Source organism: Abrus precatorius, unplaced genomic scaffold, assembly GCF_003935025.1.
Source record: "Abrus precatorius isolate BTA unplaced genomic scaffold, Abrus_2018 Scaffold4, whole genome shotgun sequence".
Classification (NCBI taxonomy): domain Eukaryota; kingdom Viridiplantae; phylum Streptophyta; class Magnoliopsida; order Fabales; family Fabaceae; genus Abrus; species Abrus precatorius.
The window spans coordinates 20,153,158-20,168,355 of record NW_020874384.1 but is presented as its reverse complement, the minus strand read 5'-3'; the positions used below and the strand labels follow the sequence as shown (position 1 = coordinate 20,168,355).

The 15,198-nt window shown below is 32.4% G+C and overlaps 3 protein-coding genes across 5 annotated transcripts; all 3 read left to right on the top strand.

Annotated features, from left to right (window-relative positions):
• The first annotated feature begins 3,840 nt into the window (after positions 1–3,840).
• Positions 3,841–4,870, top strand: LOC113864465 (gibberellin-regulated protein 1-like). The gene is made up of 3 exons (XM_027498200.1): positions 3,841–4,008; positions 4,153–4,192; positions 4,396–4,870. Exons 1-3 carry the CDS (start codon positions 3,928–3,930, stop codon positions 4,575–4,577), a joined length of 303 nt encoding a protein of 100 aa, XP_027354001.1. The 5' UTR covers positions 3,841–3,927; the 3' UTR covers positions 4,578–4,870.
• A 3,059-nt stretch (positions 4,871–7,929) lies between these two features.
• On the top strand, positions 7,930–12,324 carry LOC113864389. Of its 3 annotated transcripts, none has more exons than XM_027498027.1 (14): positions 7,930–8,081; positions 8,229–8,383; positions 8,540–8,709; positions 8,792–8,849; positions 9,129–9,235; positions 9,334–9,556; positions 9,656–9,878; positions 9,970–10,036; positions 10,125–10,182; positions 10,306–10,372; positions 10,472–10,562; positions 10,684–11,022; positions 11,106–11,309; positions 11,699–12,324. In XM_027498027.1, the coding sequence occupies exons 2-14, from the start codon at positions 8,281–8,283 to the stop codon at positions 12,119–12,121; spliced, it is 2,133 nt and encodes a 710-aa protein (XP_027353828.1). In that variant the 5' UTR covers positions 7,930–8,081; positions 8,229–8,280; the 3' UTR covers positions 12,122–12,324. The 3 variants fall into 3 exon arrangements, with proteins under 3 accessions (XP_027353828.1, XP_027353827.1, XP_027353829.1); XM_027498026.1 differs by having other exon boundaries at positions 7,931–8,081; positions 10,678–11,022; XM_027498028.1 differs by lacking the exons at positions 7,930–8,081; positions 8,229–8,383 and having other exon boundaries at positions 8,476–8,709; positions 9,099–9,235.
• A 1,343-nt stretch (positions 12,325–13,667) lies between these two features.
• On the top strand, positions 13,668–15,198 carry LOC113866307 (WEB family protein At1g75720-like). The gene is made up of 2 exons (XM_027501190.1): positions 13,668–13,814; positions 14,722–15,198. The coding sequence occupies exons 1-2, from the start codon at positions 13,668–13,670 to the stop codon at positions 15,196–15,198; spliced, it is 624 nt and encodes a 207-aa protein (XP_027356991.1).

Sequence of the window (15,198 nt, the reverse complement as noted above, 5' to 3'; positions counted from 1 at the left end):
ATGTTTAGTAGAAGTTTACTTAAACACCATTAATTTTAATTTTTGCGTTAAATTTGTAAATGTTTATAAATTTTGTTAACATATATTTAAACATACACTGTAACATGCAATTCACGTTTAGAATTGGCTTTACTATTTGAAGAATTTATAATTTTTTTCATCTTAGAAGTTATTTTAACTGCATATAAAATGCATTTTTATTGGTAAAAAGTTAGACAAATAACTCAAACTTAATTTTAAATATTTTTATTAAAAGTGAATTTAAAATGAACTGATTATATTTTAAAATTTTATCTTTTAATAATATTTATAGTAAATTTTAATGAATCACGATGTGGTAATGATGCTACCTTGAATATCGTCTTCCCTAATTGGTCAGTCTAGGAAGTAGTCATTTCTCTTATGTCAACCAACAAACACTTGAGTTTCACTTATATATATATTTTTTCATTTTATGAGATGTTATTTTATATTAAATCATAGGAAAAACTAGCAAACTCTTTTCTAAGTGAAAGCAAATTGAATCTTACCTCTTATAAATTTAGAAAAAGATTTTCATATTGCTCGTAATTTTCATGAGTCATTTTTGTCATGACCTTGAAGATGTTCATGTCGCATGATTCTCATTGTTTTAATACATATTTCTAAAAATTTTGTCTCATTTGATGCACCAGCTTTATTTAACTAAAATATAGGTACTAAATGCATAATAAATCAATATATGATATCAACCCTAGCTTAGTTCAGAGTAGTTGGATGGATAAGCTTGGACAATTTCTAATTTGTCGTAACATGGACTAATAATTTTTTTATGTTGGTCCTTCTGGGGATTAGTCCTTCCCCTTATTTCAATCCACAAGCACTTGAATCTTGCAATTTTTGCCTTCAAAGCAGTATGACCCTGCATAGACGCAACACAAACTTTCTTTTCTGGGCAGTGTGAAAGCAACAAGCGAGAGGGTTATTGAGTGAAGGATTTTATTAGTGTTGATGGAACTAAGGGTATTGTTTTGGAAAGGGGAGGAGGAACATGAAATTCGGAATGATGAGAATTTGAGTCTAGAACGTAAATGAAATTGAAGAGCAATGAGTGAAATTAAAGGTAAAGTTAATTTTTCACGGTTGAAAGAGAGAAATTGACGGTGAAGAAGAGAAAAACGGATACAAAAATATAATTTAGATTAGTTATTAAATCTTTAAAATGATATAAAAGTTTAAGAAACTGTTTTGTAAAAATTAATTTTAGAATAATAAAATATAAAAAAATAATTATTACGAACTAAATTTTTGTTATTATCTCATCTTTTAACATAAGATAGTTGATTTTGTCGACTAAATTTTTATAATTTAAAAAACTAAAAACTAAATTTTAATAATAATTTTTAGAAAAACTTATCTTGAAAAATATTACTTTTATAAGAAAAAAAAAGTAAACCAAAAAATTAAATTCGTATCCGTAAAAATACTGGCTCAAATTTCATTATTAACGTGAGAATCGCGTTGACAGACACTGATGGATCTTCGGGACCGAGTCATGAAAACCTTTTTGTTACCAAAAAAATTGAAGGTATCCGACAGCAAATCTATAGCTCGAAACATATTCTAAGATTCGTGAGTTCTACCCCACCAATATATATACAACTGTTCGTTTAGAAGAGAGATGAAGACATGACCCAAAATAAAATAAAATAAAAGATGGATGAAGATTAATTTTACGCACCAGCGGTCCAATTATTTCCCAAAAATGCAATAAAATTGTATCACTGAATTAGTGAAACGAAAAAAAAATGTTAAGTATGTATTTTTCGGAAACAATGCACGGCGGTTGCCTATAATTAATCACTAATTAATTTTATACGCTGTTTATTCCTAAATTATGATATCAATAAAAATTATTAATTTATATGATAATTAATATAAATTAAATTTATAATATACTTTAATTAGTCGAGAGAATAAAAACTTTGATTTTATTTTTTTATTTTTCATTGAAATATATTCAAACAAATATTCACAACGAGAAAAAAACATTACTCATCAATAGTTTTAAAAAAAAATTTACATCAACTTTAAGATTAAAGACAAATAACTAAAAGTGACAAATTTTTATAAAAAAAATATTATTATTTTAAAAATACGAATATTATATTTTATTAATAAAAGTACTATTTATAGGTGTTTAAATTCAGCTTAAAATTGATAATTTAATATTAAATCAACTTTTACTAGTATAAGTTTTGATAGTATGTGAAAAATTGTTCAGTTAGCAAAACGAGCTTATCTAACAAACATTTTATTTTGATCGAACAAAGTTATAAGCTAATTAACAAATGATGTTTATTGATTTTTTTATAATTTTAACAAAACAAAAAATAGCTTCAGTTTTGTACAAATTTATTTAAAAAATCATTTTTGTACATAATTTTTTTAAAATGTCTCAAAAATATTTTTATTTTACAATAAACGTTGTTTTCAATTAAAGAATAAGAAAAAAAAAGCACCGTTAATTTAAACTCTTCTTGGTTCTAGTCCTTAGGTCCAACTTGGTTTGGTATATAAGGCATTGAACAGAATAGACAAAAGATAATCCTTCAGAGTTCATATTACCGTAATACAGCTGTAGCACCAAAGCATACAGCTGGCAGGATTGGCCTGTGTATCTCTTTTCCTATTTTTCAGCTTACTTTAGTAGCTAGTTTCTCTTCCCTATTTCGCACCCACTTTGCTTCATCCAAATTCATACATCACCATCTCCCAAAGCCTAAGTTGGCGGCAAGCCACTTAACAATTTCTTGGCTCTTATAATAATAATTCAGCACTTGTAGTTTTCCGTGCATGCATTTCAAAAAATCGAACCCTTTCTTCCTTATATTCGTCCACTATTCCCCCTTCCCCAATAATGCAACCCAGTCTCACAAAATTACCCCCTTCAGTGGGCCTCATTCATATAATCAACTTCAATTCGCTAGGTTTAGGTAATACTACGTTTAGAACCTATGATATGATGTTATATATACGACTTGACCAAGAAAATACGTAGCCACTAACGTTGAGTCCTTAAAATGGCATAGCATGCGCTCACGCTTCAGTTCCAGCCAAAAGCGTAGCTGCGTAGTTAAATCAAATGTAGCTTCAAGCTTTTCTATTATCCCATTATTATTAAGTTATTTTTGTTGAGTTGATTGGCCAATCGTACTTGTAAGCAAACAAATATGCTTAGCGTTATCCCTGAAGAAGATTACTGTGTTAATAGTGTTTAAAATGTTGAGGGTCGCGCTTTGACTCGTTAATCATTATTAAATAATATTATATATGCAGTCTAAAAATATACGATTGGCTTAGAGACAAAATTAAGATAAGACACGTAGGTTTGTGGCTTAATGAAGGGCTGCTGGTCCCTTTTAAAGACTTTGGAATGGTTTACCACCAAGCCAAAGCACTTTATCACCATTTTCTTTTTATTTATTTCTTCCCATCGATGCTTCCAAAAGCACTTCTCACTCCCAAATGTCCTCGTCAGTCACTGATAACTTTCAATTTCGGGTCTCTTCCGTGTCGCATCAGAACAATACTTGTGATTATATATTATTAATTCGTATTCATTTATCTTATCCATAATTATTATCGTGATAATAATTATTTTAAATAAATTAAATTCACAATATTTTTTAATAGCAATTCCAAAAATGAATAAATAGATTAGAACGGTTATTTTTAAAAAAATTGTTATATGTTATGAATTTTAATTATTTTATATAACAATCTTTTTTACACGCACACTGAAGAGTTTAAGCAAGCTAGCACCCATTGTTTGTAGTGTTATCGTTTAACTATAAATAAAGGCTCCTAGTTTCTCATTCCGTGCACTTTTCATTGTCAAAGTACAATATTACTTCTTCAAGCTTCTCTTTGCTATAGCTATAAGCCATGGTTCTCTCTAAGCTTCTATTTGCATCCCTTCTTATTTCCTTTGTTCTCTTCCATTTCGTTGATGCTGATGATCAAACGGTAATTTAATTAAGGATGCTGCTTCTTCATTTCAATACCAGTGATTCATGACCTGTATAGAATAATTAGTCACGAGCTCCAATTTTTTGAAATATAAATATAATCTAATTAACTTATTTTATACGTGCTTTTGAGAACCCGCAGGTACACGCACAGACTCAGGGTTCGCTTCTTCAGCAAATAGGTATATGATTTTTTTATCATGATCAACAATATAACATATTAATTAATTATATAATTTATCAAACAGTCTAAGCACGGTTTTTTTGAAATATAAATTAAATTGAGCATGAACTTTTTTTGTGTGTTGATTCTATTTAATTAAATTGGATTATGGACGAAACGTAGTTAATGGGTTAATAACTTTGATTAATTAATTGGTTTCAGATTGTAATGCAGCATGTACTGCGAGGTGCCGTTTAGCATCTCGTCAGCGCATGTGCCATAGAGCCTGTGGAACTTGCTGCAGCCGGTGCAACTGTGTGCCACCGGGTACTTCCGGTAACCAAGAAGTGTGCCCCTGCTATGCCAGCCTCACCACTCACGGTGGCCGACGCAAGTGCCCTTAGAGTTCCATCTTTCATATACCCAATACCAATAATTATAAATATCCTTTGCAATTTCGTGATATATGTTACAAAGAAATACAACAATAAGATGCCAACCGTAAATGTCTTGGAAAATAAACTGCGTTTTCAATGCATGTTGTTGAATCGCTGCGAGCGTTTGTGAGTGTGATAATATACTATATGATATGATGATTAAATTAAAAAAAAAAAGAAGGTAATTTTCTTGTATTACTCTTGTTTTTTTCTGGTCTGTAGTGTGATGTTCTTCTTATGCCTCCTTTTTATCTGTTTTTGTATCATCAAACTTATATATAAGAAAAAAGTTCAATGACTTATGATTTTTATTATTTTACTTTTTTGGGTATTTATCAAGTTACGAAAAGACAAAAGACCACAAATTTAGTGGCCTACAGTACTGCTGAAAATCGAATATCAAAACAAAATCTAAATTCTTAACCATTAAGTGTTTTGATTATAACACATTATATTTAATAGAGTAAATTTCTTTTACCTTTAATTTATTTAAAAATACGTTATAAATAAATGAGAAATATTACGAGTTTGGAATACGGTTAAGAACTGGTTCAGGATATAAAAATAAAAAAACATTTCTTAAAATAATTATAATAAAAAAATCTAAAACTATTTAATCTTTTAAAATTATTAGTAATATTTAATTATCAAGTATTAAAATATTTAATGACAGGATTTAATTAATACATCATTATTAGTTTATTTACTTGGTAAAACTCCTTCTGAGAAATATTAGAAACATATATTTTTTAAACATTGTTTTAAAAATATTATTTAAATTTTTGCTTAAAATCCTAAAATAATAAATAAAATAAAATAAAATAAAGAGAGACTGTTTCTCAGAAGGGAAAAGGAGCGTAGTTTACTTTTATATAATTAACAAAACCGATATATAATTGGGTATTTGGGTTGTATCCGCACCCCGGCTAATTAAAGAAGTGTAGTAACATGCTTGTCCTTTTATTTAAATTTATTATAATATTAATATAAAAATTAGTTCAAAACATAATTTATAAATTAGAATAATATTTTAATAATAAATATAGTTTTTTATTTAAATGATTAAATAATTTCGTTTTAAAATATTTAGTGGGATATGAGGTTAGAATTATATATGTTTACCAAAATAGATTTAAAACCTTAGTATTCTTCAAATTAATTTGTATTAAAAACGTAAACACCTTTCACCGTAAAACTCAAAATCAAATCAAGCATAAGGATGTCATTTTCCAAACAATCATCATGTCCGAAAGAATAATTTTTTCAAATTTTATGTCAACTATGTGAATGTTAAATTTCTAAAATCATTTTCGTGATAATAACGTTCCAATCACTGAAACAGCCTAAACTATGGTTTTTAGGACAATAAATTCAATAATTTCATAGCAATTATTCTAACTTGATTTAAGTATTTTAAAATGAAAACATTTTTATGAAAAAAACGTATTTGAGTTTAAATTTGTTTTATTAATGTCTAAGAATATAATGAATTTCAGTTCTAGTATTTTAATTTTTATAATTTTTTAAAAATTGTCCCCGCTAGTACCTTATGATTATGTATTAACATGGATATAAACGTGTTTCACCAAAAGACTATGATAAGTTGGCAAGTGGTATAATACCGTTAATAAAAAATCAAGATAAACTACTTTTAAAATTTTAAATAAAAAAAGTCATATTTAAAAAAATTAAAACTAAATTTAATCGTATTTACAAAAATTGTAAATATATTTTACAATTTTTAAGTTAAAAATATAAAACATTTTTTTAATAAAAACATTATTTTATATATTTAAAATTAATTCTGATGACTGGCATTTTAAAAAATATTTAATTAATATATCTAATGGCCAATAATCATGATTCTCCCTCGAACCATATACGTTCCATTTCCTACCTGGACGACACTACTCTTAGCATTTTTATTTTTTGGGTCAATACTATTAGCGCTTATCTCTCATCTTCCTGCAGTTATCTAGGTTCTCAACTCAAGGTTGTGCAAAACTTTGTGCTTGAGCCCAAAACATGGTCACTCAATTTACAATTTGGATCCTTTATTGCCCATTTTCCTTTGGGCTTGAGCTACAACAATGTCACGTTGGTGAAAAAAATGTAACAGTACACCTTTTCATGCACTTTTTTTTTATTCATCATTTTAATTAAATAAAAATTCATTTTAAACTGTTTGATTGATTCGTGTAAAATTAATAGAATAATGAAAAGTGTGTTGGGAAGTTCGTTGACATGTTTACCCTGGTATTTTCCCGACAGAAATAATTTTTTGACGGTTAGTTAAATAAAATAATTCTGAGTTAATAAGAAAAAAAATAAAAAATACACTCATTTAAGTAAGGATCCGTTAAGTAAAATAGGGTAAGAGTTTTATAATTTTTTTTTTCTATATTAACCTAAAAAAATACAAATGAGACATAATAACTTATTAACAAATAAAAAAATAAATTTAGAAATACTTAAAATGAATTTAAGGCAATAAAAACGTTAAAAGTGAATTAGAGCTCTTGAACTTAATAACATAGTGAAAGTAGGTGGTCTAAAAGGGTGGAGCTTAAAGGGCACATGGATGCAGTAATTAGCAATAAGAAGTTGAAGGGTGGATTAAAATTGAGAAGAGTGAAGAATGAAGAAAGGAGAGATGGGGCAGTCACGCAAGAAACATGATCCCTGCCGCTGAGAATGAATCATAAATGCCAATGCGAATGGCAATTTCAACGCTCTCCAATTCCGATCCCTCACATCCCGCCAATACCAACCCTCCCTTCCGCACGTGTACCATAAAACTTGAAACTTGTGTTCATACTCGCACGTGCTTCTCACACACTCCCACTGGTGCTTGTGGCATGACAATAGCTGGAAAGACAAACATAACGAACATGCAATGAGAACAACCAACAAGCTCTTCTTTAATGCCATGGAAGAAGGAAGAGTGAGTAGCTATAACTGAACAGAGGGAGACTCTGTGGTTGTTTCGCGTTGCATTCAATTCAAGGCGCGCACCAACACAACCCAACCCAACCCATAACTTGATAATATAATAATTTATATTTGACTTTCTCAATCTAACTTTGCTTCATCCCTCCTTCCGTTCGGACCCAGCGATTCAATTCCACACCATTCCCATCTTATTATGTTAATTAATTGTGGGATTCGGAATTCCTTTCACCCTGCAAAAATTTCAACCTAAATTTAAGAATGCAAAAACAAATTGTAAAATTATTGTGTGAAAATAAATAAATAAATAAATAAATAAATAAATAATATCCATCCTACAAATACAAATTTCACGGACATGACATTTGAGAGGCCTCCTTTTTCTTTTTCTTTCCGTTGCCTTTCTTTTCTCGTGAGTAGCAGTATTTATTTACCTCTCTCTATCCCTTTCTCTCTGCAGTTTTTGCCTCAACTCAATCTGTTTACTTTATTTCACAAAGAACCTGATTCTCTGAACACAAGGCACGAATTACTTTTCTTCTTTGCTTTTTCATTTTCATTTTTTCTTTTCGTAGACACCAGAGTGCCACAGTCTCATTCTCATTGCTGCCTAGCTTTTTGTCTCAGTCTTTCACAGTTTCACTTCTTCTAACCTTAAACACTTCACAGCGGTTTTCTCGGCGGCGTGATTATAACGGTTCCGATGAAGTGAGTGGGAAATATGGAAATGGACAAAAGCGAAGAGGCGATGCGTGGAGGCAGTGGGTTCTCAACCACCAAAAGACACATCAACAAACAACAATCTCAATCTCCTTCTTCCGGGGGTAACTAATTTACCACACATTTTTATGCTCTAACTATTTATTTTATTTCTTTTTGTCGCTTCCGATAATGCCTCTCTCTTTGTTCTCTTCTCATTCTTCGCCAAAATAAATAAATAAATATCTACTCCTCTCTCTCCCCTCGGAGAGATACAATAGGTTTCAATGCTATTCAATTTTCGGAGAAATCAAAGAAAGAGAAGGTGAGAAGCTTGAGTGCTGTTGCCAAAGCTTTATCTAGTCACCAAATGCGTTGCCGTGTCTCCGACTCTCAAAAACCGAATGCCTCTGCTATCGCTGCTACCAAGAAATTTAAGCTTCCTAGAAAGGTAGTAATAGTAGTTAGTTATGCGCTCGTTTCAATTCCTCTATTTTTATTTCTTAAAAATATTTAATGTAATCGTTTTGCAGTTTATTAATGACTGCAATGGCGTTGATCATGCCTCTGTCCCACGGAAGATACGTTCAGGTGCCCTTTTTTTTTGGATTCAGACTCAAATATGTCGCGTTTTTTTTTCGCAATTATTTATCGTTGCCGATTTCGGATAAGAATGACGGGACTCACGATTCCCTCTATTCTCTAATTTAAATTAGAGAGTGTTGTGCTTATTCAATATAGTGTGCGATACGTTCTGAAGATAACGATGATTTTTTTTTTTAATGAATTACCGGGAGATATTTAATTGTTAGTATTCATTTATTTTGCTGAAATAAAAAGGTGTAGATTTTCTCTCTCGTGAAATTACAGCCATGAAGAAGCGGAGTCGCGAATCCATGCTAACTGATTCAGAAAAGGTGAACCGTAAGGTGAATGGAATAGAATCTCCCGAAAAAGATAGCATAAAGAAATCCAGAGTGAGTGTTGTAAGGCGTGTTTGGGTTTCAAAACTTAACCTTTGCTTCGTTTTCTAACCGTTTCAAGTTCACTTTTCCTCGTGGTTTTGCTTTTGTAGAAACGAAGAAGCAAGGACTGGTCCACGAGGGAAGTTTTATCGGGGCCCATCACAAAAGATGAGGAAGAGGTTGTGGAGACTCTGTATGCCTTGGCTGGAATGTTCCCTGATAATGGCTCCAGTTCTAGGACTGAACAAGACGGCGAATCTTTACCAGTGAACTCCACGGTTTTGCCGGACCAAGTGGAGAATCATAGTGCTAATGCTACTATTACTATCGAAGGTTTATTTCACTTCCTCACAGCACTTTTAGTAGCTTTTAATTTATGTACTCCTAAGTTTCTAATTTTATATTTTTATTCTTTTGGGATATGTATTCTAGCCTCGGTATCTACTACAGGCGCTGGGGAAAGATGTGAAAAAATCAGTTCTTTGAATGAAACCATTGGTGATGAAAAGACTGTTTTTTCTGGGAGTGAAAAGTTCTTGGTGGCAACTCACAGTAGTGTTCCAAAAATAAATCTGCAGGCAGTGCCTATAATGGTTAGCAGTGAAAATGTTGGAAAAGTTGCGTTGCATGACCCTGAGTTGTCTCTGGAGATGGGGTGGGTAGTTTTTTCAGCTATACTCGGAAAACTTTATAGTATACCCCCGTCCAATTCAGGCTCCATTTACCTGCTTCTGATCATATTGCAGATTAAATGTGCCCACACAATCACAGATTTCACTGATTGGGAGGCAATCGGATGTGGAGTTTCAGACGGTAATCATTTTTACTTGTACAGTTTCACTAAAATTCTTGTCTCACCGGCTAGTGCTAGTATTATTGGTGATATCGGCTTACATTTCAGGCCGGAGGCAGTGATTGTAAGCAAGAACAACATATAATCAAGTACCAACAAGAAATTGGTATGCTCGAGAACAGAGTGTGCTTGTTACTAGCAATGAATTTTCTTATTTTGATGACTAAAGTATAGGCTTAAGTATTTCATCAGATGGCTAACACCTAGACATCTGTGGTTGTTTTGCCAGAAGGTCCCGCATTGTGGCTAGGCTTGTCTCCAAGGCCGTTTTCGGGGACTAGTGCCTCTGTTTTGCAGTAAATTTCTTTTATTCCACTTTATTTTTGACCTTATTAGGCAGCCTTATCCCTCATTCCCTCTCTTCTTTTGTCCTAATATGGATTTTTCTTCTGAAGGTCTTCCGTTGCTAAAGCTCCAGAATGGCTGAAGACTGCTTTTTGTGCCTCTAAACAGGATTTGATGGAAAGTTATTCATCTGATGGAAAGGTAAGGAACTACAAATTTATGCGTACTGCTGTTTTGCTTAGTTCACCTATATAGTAATAAAAAAATTTCATCCTAATCAATGTGCTTCATTCAAACGCCTATTAGTTATTTCCAATTGCAGATTTCCGAAATTGTTATTCATAAAAAGTCACGCAAGAGGTGTGCAGCTCATGTTCACATCAGTCATCTCATCCGGAGTTTAGAAATGCCAAAAGGACACGTAGGCAAAGAACCTGAGCTTTATGAATGTCATCAAAGTAGAGTACAACAAGGATCAAAATGTGAAGTTCTAATGGAACCACAAAACTTGAATTGGATGAGAACTGGGAATAGTTCTGCTGCTGAAACAGCTCAATCGAATAACCATGAAACTAAGAATGGTATTCTTCAGCAGCAGGGTCATTATCATGACATAACTCAGACTCCTGCAACACCTTTAGTTTATGGTCCTCACAAGCAAGTAAGCTTATGAATAATTTTGATAATGGTGCCTCCCCTTGCCCCTCTTTACCTCAGGCCCTTATGACCATTCATATTCTGCAGAGTTTCAACTTCTTGTCCTTGTCGACTGGAGGTAATGAGTTAAAAGTCAACGAAAGTTTTAACAAATGCGAAAGTAAGTTGGAACCATTGTCAAAATCGCAAGTGCCTTATTTTCAGTCACTACAACAGCAGCATGGCCTCATTCCCATTCAAAGTCAGTACACCTCCACTTCTTTCCCTGATCAGCTTCCTGTTGGACCACAGGTATTATTTGCTATAATCCTAACAATCTTATATTAATTAGTGCAATTCAAAGTCTATGGTCAAGTTTTAGAAAGATTGCTTAAAGTAATTGATTATATTGTTCAACATGATATTAATGAGGCGGCTAAAGTTCGTTGTCAACTTGGAATAACCTGCCCCACTAACACAACACTAATTAAAGAATTAAGACTAAAAAAATTATTAAAAAATATTCATAATATTAATGAAGCATCCGATTTTTAACAAAAAAGCTTTCTAATCTATTTATCAATTCCTTATCCAGCATCTTAATTTGAAAAATAGGCTGGAGTCTATATCCTTCATATAACGGCACCCTTTGTCTTGTTATCACATCAAGCCGTGTTCAGTATTGCTTTAATTGACTGCAGGTTCGGTTGCAGCAACCACATTATTACGGTACTCCATTACGTGGAACACATTATAGTTCGACAGTTCCATATAAACAACAGCACCAAAGCTTTTGGGCGGTTCAGGTAGCAGCTCAAGGTGGGTCTGCTGTAAATTGCAGTATTGGGAGGGCCCAATATCCTAGTTGGCAAAGTGGGAGACATAACAGTTGTACTCAACTCATCCTTCCACATTCCACTGGATCGCTAGAAGCATTTGGATCCAAGATCACTTCAATATCTGGGCAACAGCTCTTTACCCTTGCTTCATCGTTGACACCCCCATCCAGATCCAGGGCAAATGGGGTTGACATTCATCTTCCTTCTCTATGTGAAGAAGGTAAAGGTAGGTTCCGTAGTAGTGGTGCCCCATCGCTGCAATTGTTATGTGATGAGCGTATGTGAATTCTGAAATTCAACGTAAAAAGACAAGGCACGTCGGAAACATTTGTCATTGTTGTATTTTACATGCACTCGGTTTTTGTGCTACTGCTACACCTGTCACGTTATTTGACGTGGCGCATAACTTGGAATATCTTGTCTGTAGAGCATGAAACCCAAATAGCGGTAGAGTGGCTGGGTAGCTAAATCTGAAGCCGACGGGACCATCCCTGTATAAAGTAAGAAAATTCCGTGATTTTTTAAAAAAATTACTTATTTTTTCTCAACCTAAATAGATCAAAGTTATTACTAATTAATTTTTAAGAAATATTAAAAATAAGAACATTAGAAATAACTATTTTATTGACAAAAAAAGAAATAGTTTTTTTTTCTTAGAAACAAGTCTTTAATTTTATTTTCTCTCTTAAGGTCTAATTAATTTTTTAAGTTGTCTTTTTTATATTATTAATATTAATTAAATAGTTTATTTTTCTTAAATATTTTAAACAATAAACTCAAAAAATTTGATGTTCTCGTGAGATCAGAGAAATTGTTGAAATGGTTGTAGAACTTAAATTTTACAAAAATTCTATTCATAGAAAGGTTTACGAATTGTAATATTTCTTATGAATCAGAGTTAATTACATTTTAGATACAGCATGTCATACTATTTTCGTACACTAAAGAATATTTCAACAATTTTAAATGTTATAACTTGAAATTATTAGATAGTGTAATTTTAAAAAAGTCTAGACTTCGAATTTCTTTCAGATATAATATTACTCAAATTGATGAATTAGAATTGTTTTGAGAAATATATTTTTATATTTATATAGGTTGAAAGTAATAATAAATTTAAATATTCAATTATATAAGATTTCATTTATATCTAATGTAAGGAAGAGAGGAGGGGAGAGGGAGAAAGAAAAAAGAAATAGAGATGTAAATAAAAAAGTGTAAAAGAGAGTGGATATACAAAAAATTATTGTCCAAAATTTCAAGTTCTATATCTAGTTCTCCATTTGATAAGAAAGCATGTGAGTGGGATATGTTTCTTGGTGAGTTCGCAATGGGACAACAGTGTATATTAAAAATCTTCAGCTAATAAAACAAATTGTAAATGCCTATTGAGTCTTTCCCTTATATGCATGCTTCTTCAAGACAAGTCCTAGTGGGGCTCTTGAAGTTGGCTATCAGTGAAGAGTCCTTCTCTCAGAGTTGTGCTAAAAATATATAAAATTTCGGGCCATTTTTAGGTCCAACATCCACAGGAACAAGACCCAAGAGCATCCACTCTACCCACCGCTTCGCCCCCAAACATAACAGAATTCTAGTGAAGTGGACGCGAAGAAACGAAGCTTCCAATCTTCCTATGATATATGCCAACCCTCTCCTCTGTCCAATCCTAGTACTTCGTTATTAGCTCCTACTAACCAACCCTTCCCATTGTTCTCTCTTTTTTGCCTCGGCCTCTACATGCATTCACTACCCAAATAAATAGCCACCCTTGTTTGTTCTGTCAAATTAACTACACCATCTTCTTTCCGTTATAGTGCAAGCAAACACAAACATGAATACGGAAAATGGTGTCATGCTAGCAAGAAAGGCAGAGATAGACACAAGAGCTCCATTCCGGTCCGTCAAAGAGGCCGTTTCATTGTTCGGTGAGAAAGTTTTGGCTGGAGAGGTTTATGCTACTGCAAACAAGCTCAAAAAGGTTCCTATAGATTACTTAATCATCAAATACTATATATTGCTTACTTCAATTATCTATATGATATGCGACAAATAAAGCTATACTCCACTTAGAACATTTGTTTGGTTACCCTTAGTCATCAAATGTTTGAGCCTTAAATAAAAATTTCTGAACTAATAGTAACATTTTTTTTTCCCATTTAATGCACAAGTCTGTGTCGACTGGAAACTAGACTACACATAAATTTCCATTGCCGATCAACGTAGAACTAGTGATTAAGAAATGTTAGTAGCATATCGTCCCAAACCCACGATTATTATTAGTTAAAAATTATTATAAATTATGTGTTTTATTTTTAATATAATAATTTTTATTCTTTTTTTTAGAATTTTTAATACATTTTAAAAAATAAATAAGAATGAGTTAAAAGAAGTGTTATTCCCTAAACTTCACAACAAGAGGAATTCAGAACATATATTTCTTGAAAGTTCACCGACCCATACGTTGCTCCAATCTTATGCTTGCTTGCAACAGGGTGAAACTATACAGATGGTTATTCAGTTGCAGACTGTGTCATGTGCTTTCTTTTATTTGTGTGTTTTGTTTTCTTTGTCGTGTCACGGAATAAAGGCCGAGAAAAATAATATTAATTCATGCTTTTATTTTTGCTTTTCCACGGACGATACCTTAATTACAGTCTATTATTGTGTACATCTCAAGCTTTCATGTGGTATATCAAAATGAACAATCTAATTTTCGCCTCACCCACTTTTTTTATGGAGTAAATTTTACACTTTGTTACGATCATTATTTTATTGCTCAAGGTATACATATACATAAAAAAACACAAAAAAAATTATAAATAAATACGATTTTACTTATTATTTATATTAGGTTAATTGGCTGTTAAGTGTATGTGTATTTGTAGATACAGAGTGGAGCAATGGAAAATGGAGTTGAGTGTTCGAGAATTGAGAACGTTGAAGCTGAGCTAGAGGAGACGCGAGAAAGCTTGCAGAGGGCGAGGGAGGAAAGCATGTTGATGGCGCATTGTCTGTCTTCTCTTCAAGAAGAGCTTGAACGCACGAAGCAAGAGCTTCAACAACTGAAGAAAGGGGAAACAGAGAAACATGCGGTGGAAACGGAAATTGAGGATGTTAAGTTCGTTGAGAATTTGACAACGTTTGAAGTGAAGAGTTCGAGATTCGACGAAGAAAAGATGGAGTTTCAAAAGAAGAGGTACGTGACGTTCGCGAATCCTCCATCAGTGTCGCACGTGACATTACCGCAACACGGGGTTGAAAAGTTGGAAAGGCACCCTTCTCTGAGGAAGAAGAAGAAGTCATTGATTCCACTGATAGGAGGCATTTTCTCAAGGAAAAAGGGAAGCCAAGAAGTTGCATGA

Coding starts and splice junctions, on each gene's coding strand:
- LOC113864465 (XM_027498200.1), top strand. CDS start 3,928: ATGGTTCTCTCTAAGCTTCTATTTGCATCCCTTCTTATTTCCTTTGTT. Junction 4,009..4,152: donor TTGATGCTGATGATCAAACG/GTAATTTAATTA, acceptor GAGAACCCGCAG/GTACACGCACAGACTCAGGG. Junction 4,193..4,395: donor TTCGCTTCTTCAGCAAATAG/GTATATGATTTT, acceptor AATTGGTTTCAG/ATTGTAATGCAGCATGTACT.
- LOC113864389 (XM_027498026.1), top strand. CDS start 8,281: ATGGAAATGGACAAAAGCGAAGAGGCGATGCGTGGAGGCAGTGGGTTC. Junction 10,037..10,124: donor CGGATGTGGAGTTTCAGACG/GTAATCATTTTT, acceptor CTTACATTTCAG/GCCGGAGGCAGTGATTGTAA. Junction 10,563..10,677: donor GTTATTCATCTGATGGAAAG/GTAAGGAACTAC, acceptor AGTTATTTCCAA/TTGCAGATTTCCGAAATTGT.
- LOC113866307 (XM_027501190.1), top strand. CDS start 13,668: ATGAATACGGAAAATGGTGTCATGCTAGCAAGAAAGGCAGAGATAGAC. Junction 13,815..14,721: donor CTGCAAACAAGCTCAAAAAG/GTTCCTATAGAT, acceptor GTGTATTTGTAG/ATACAGAGTGGAGCAATGGA.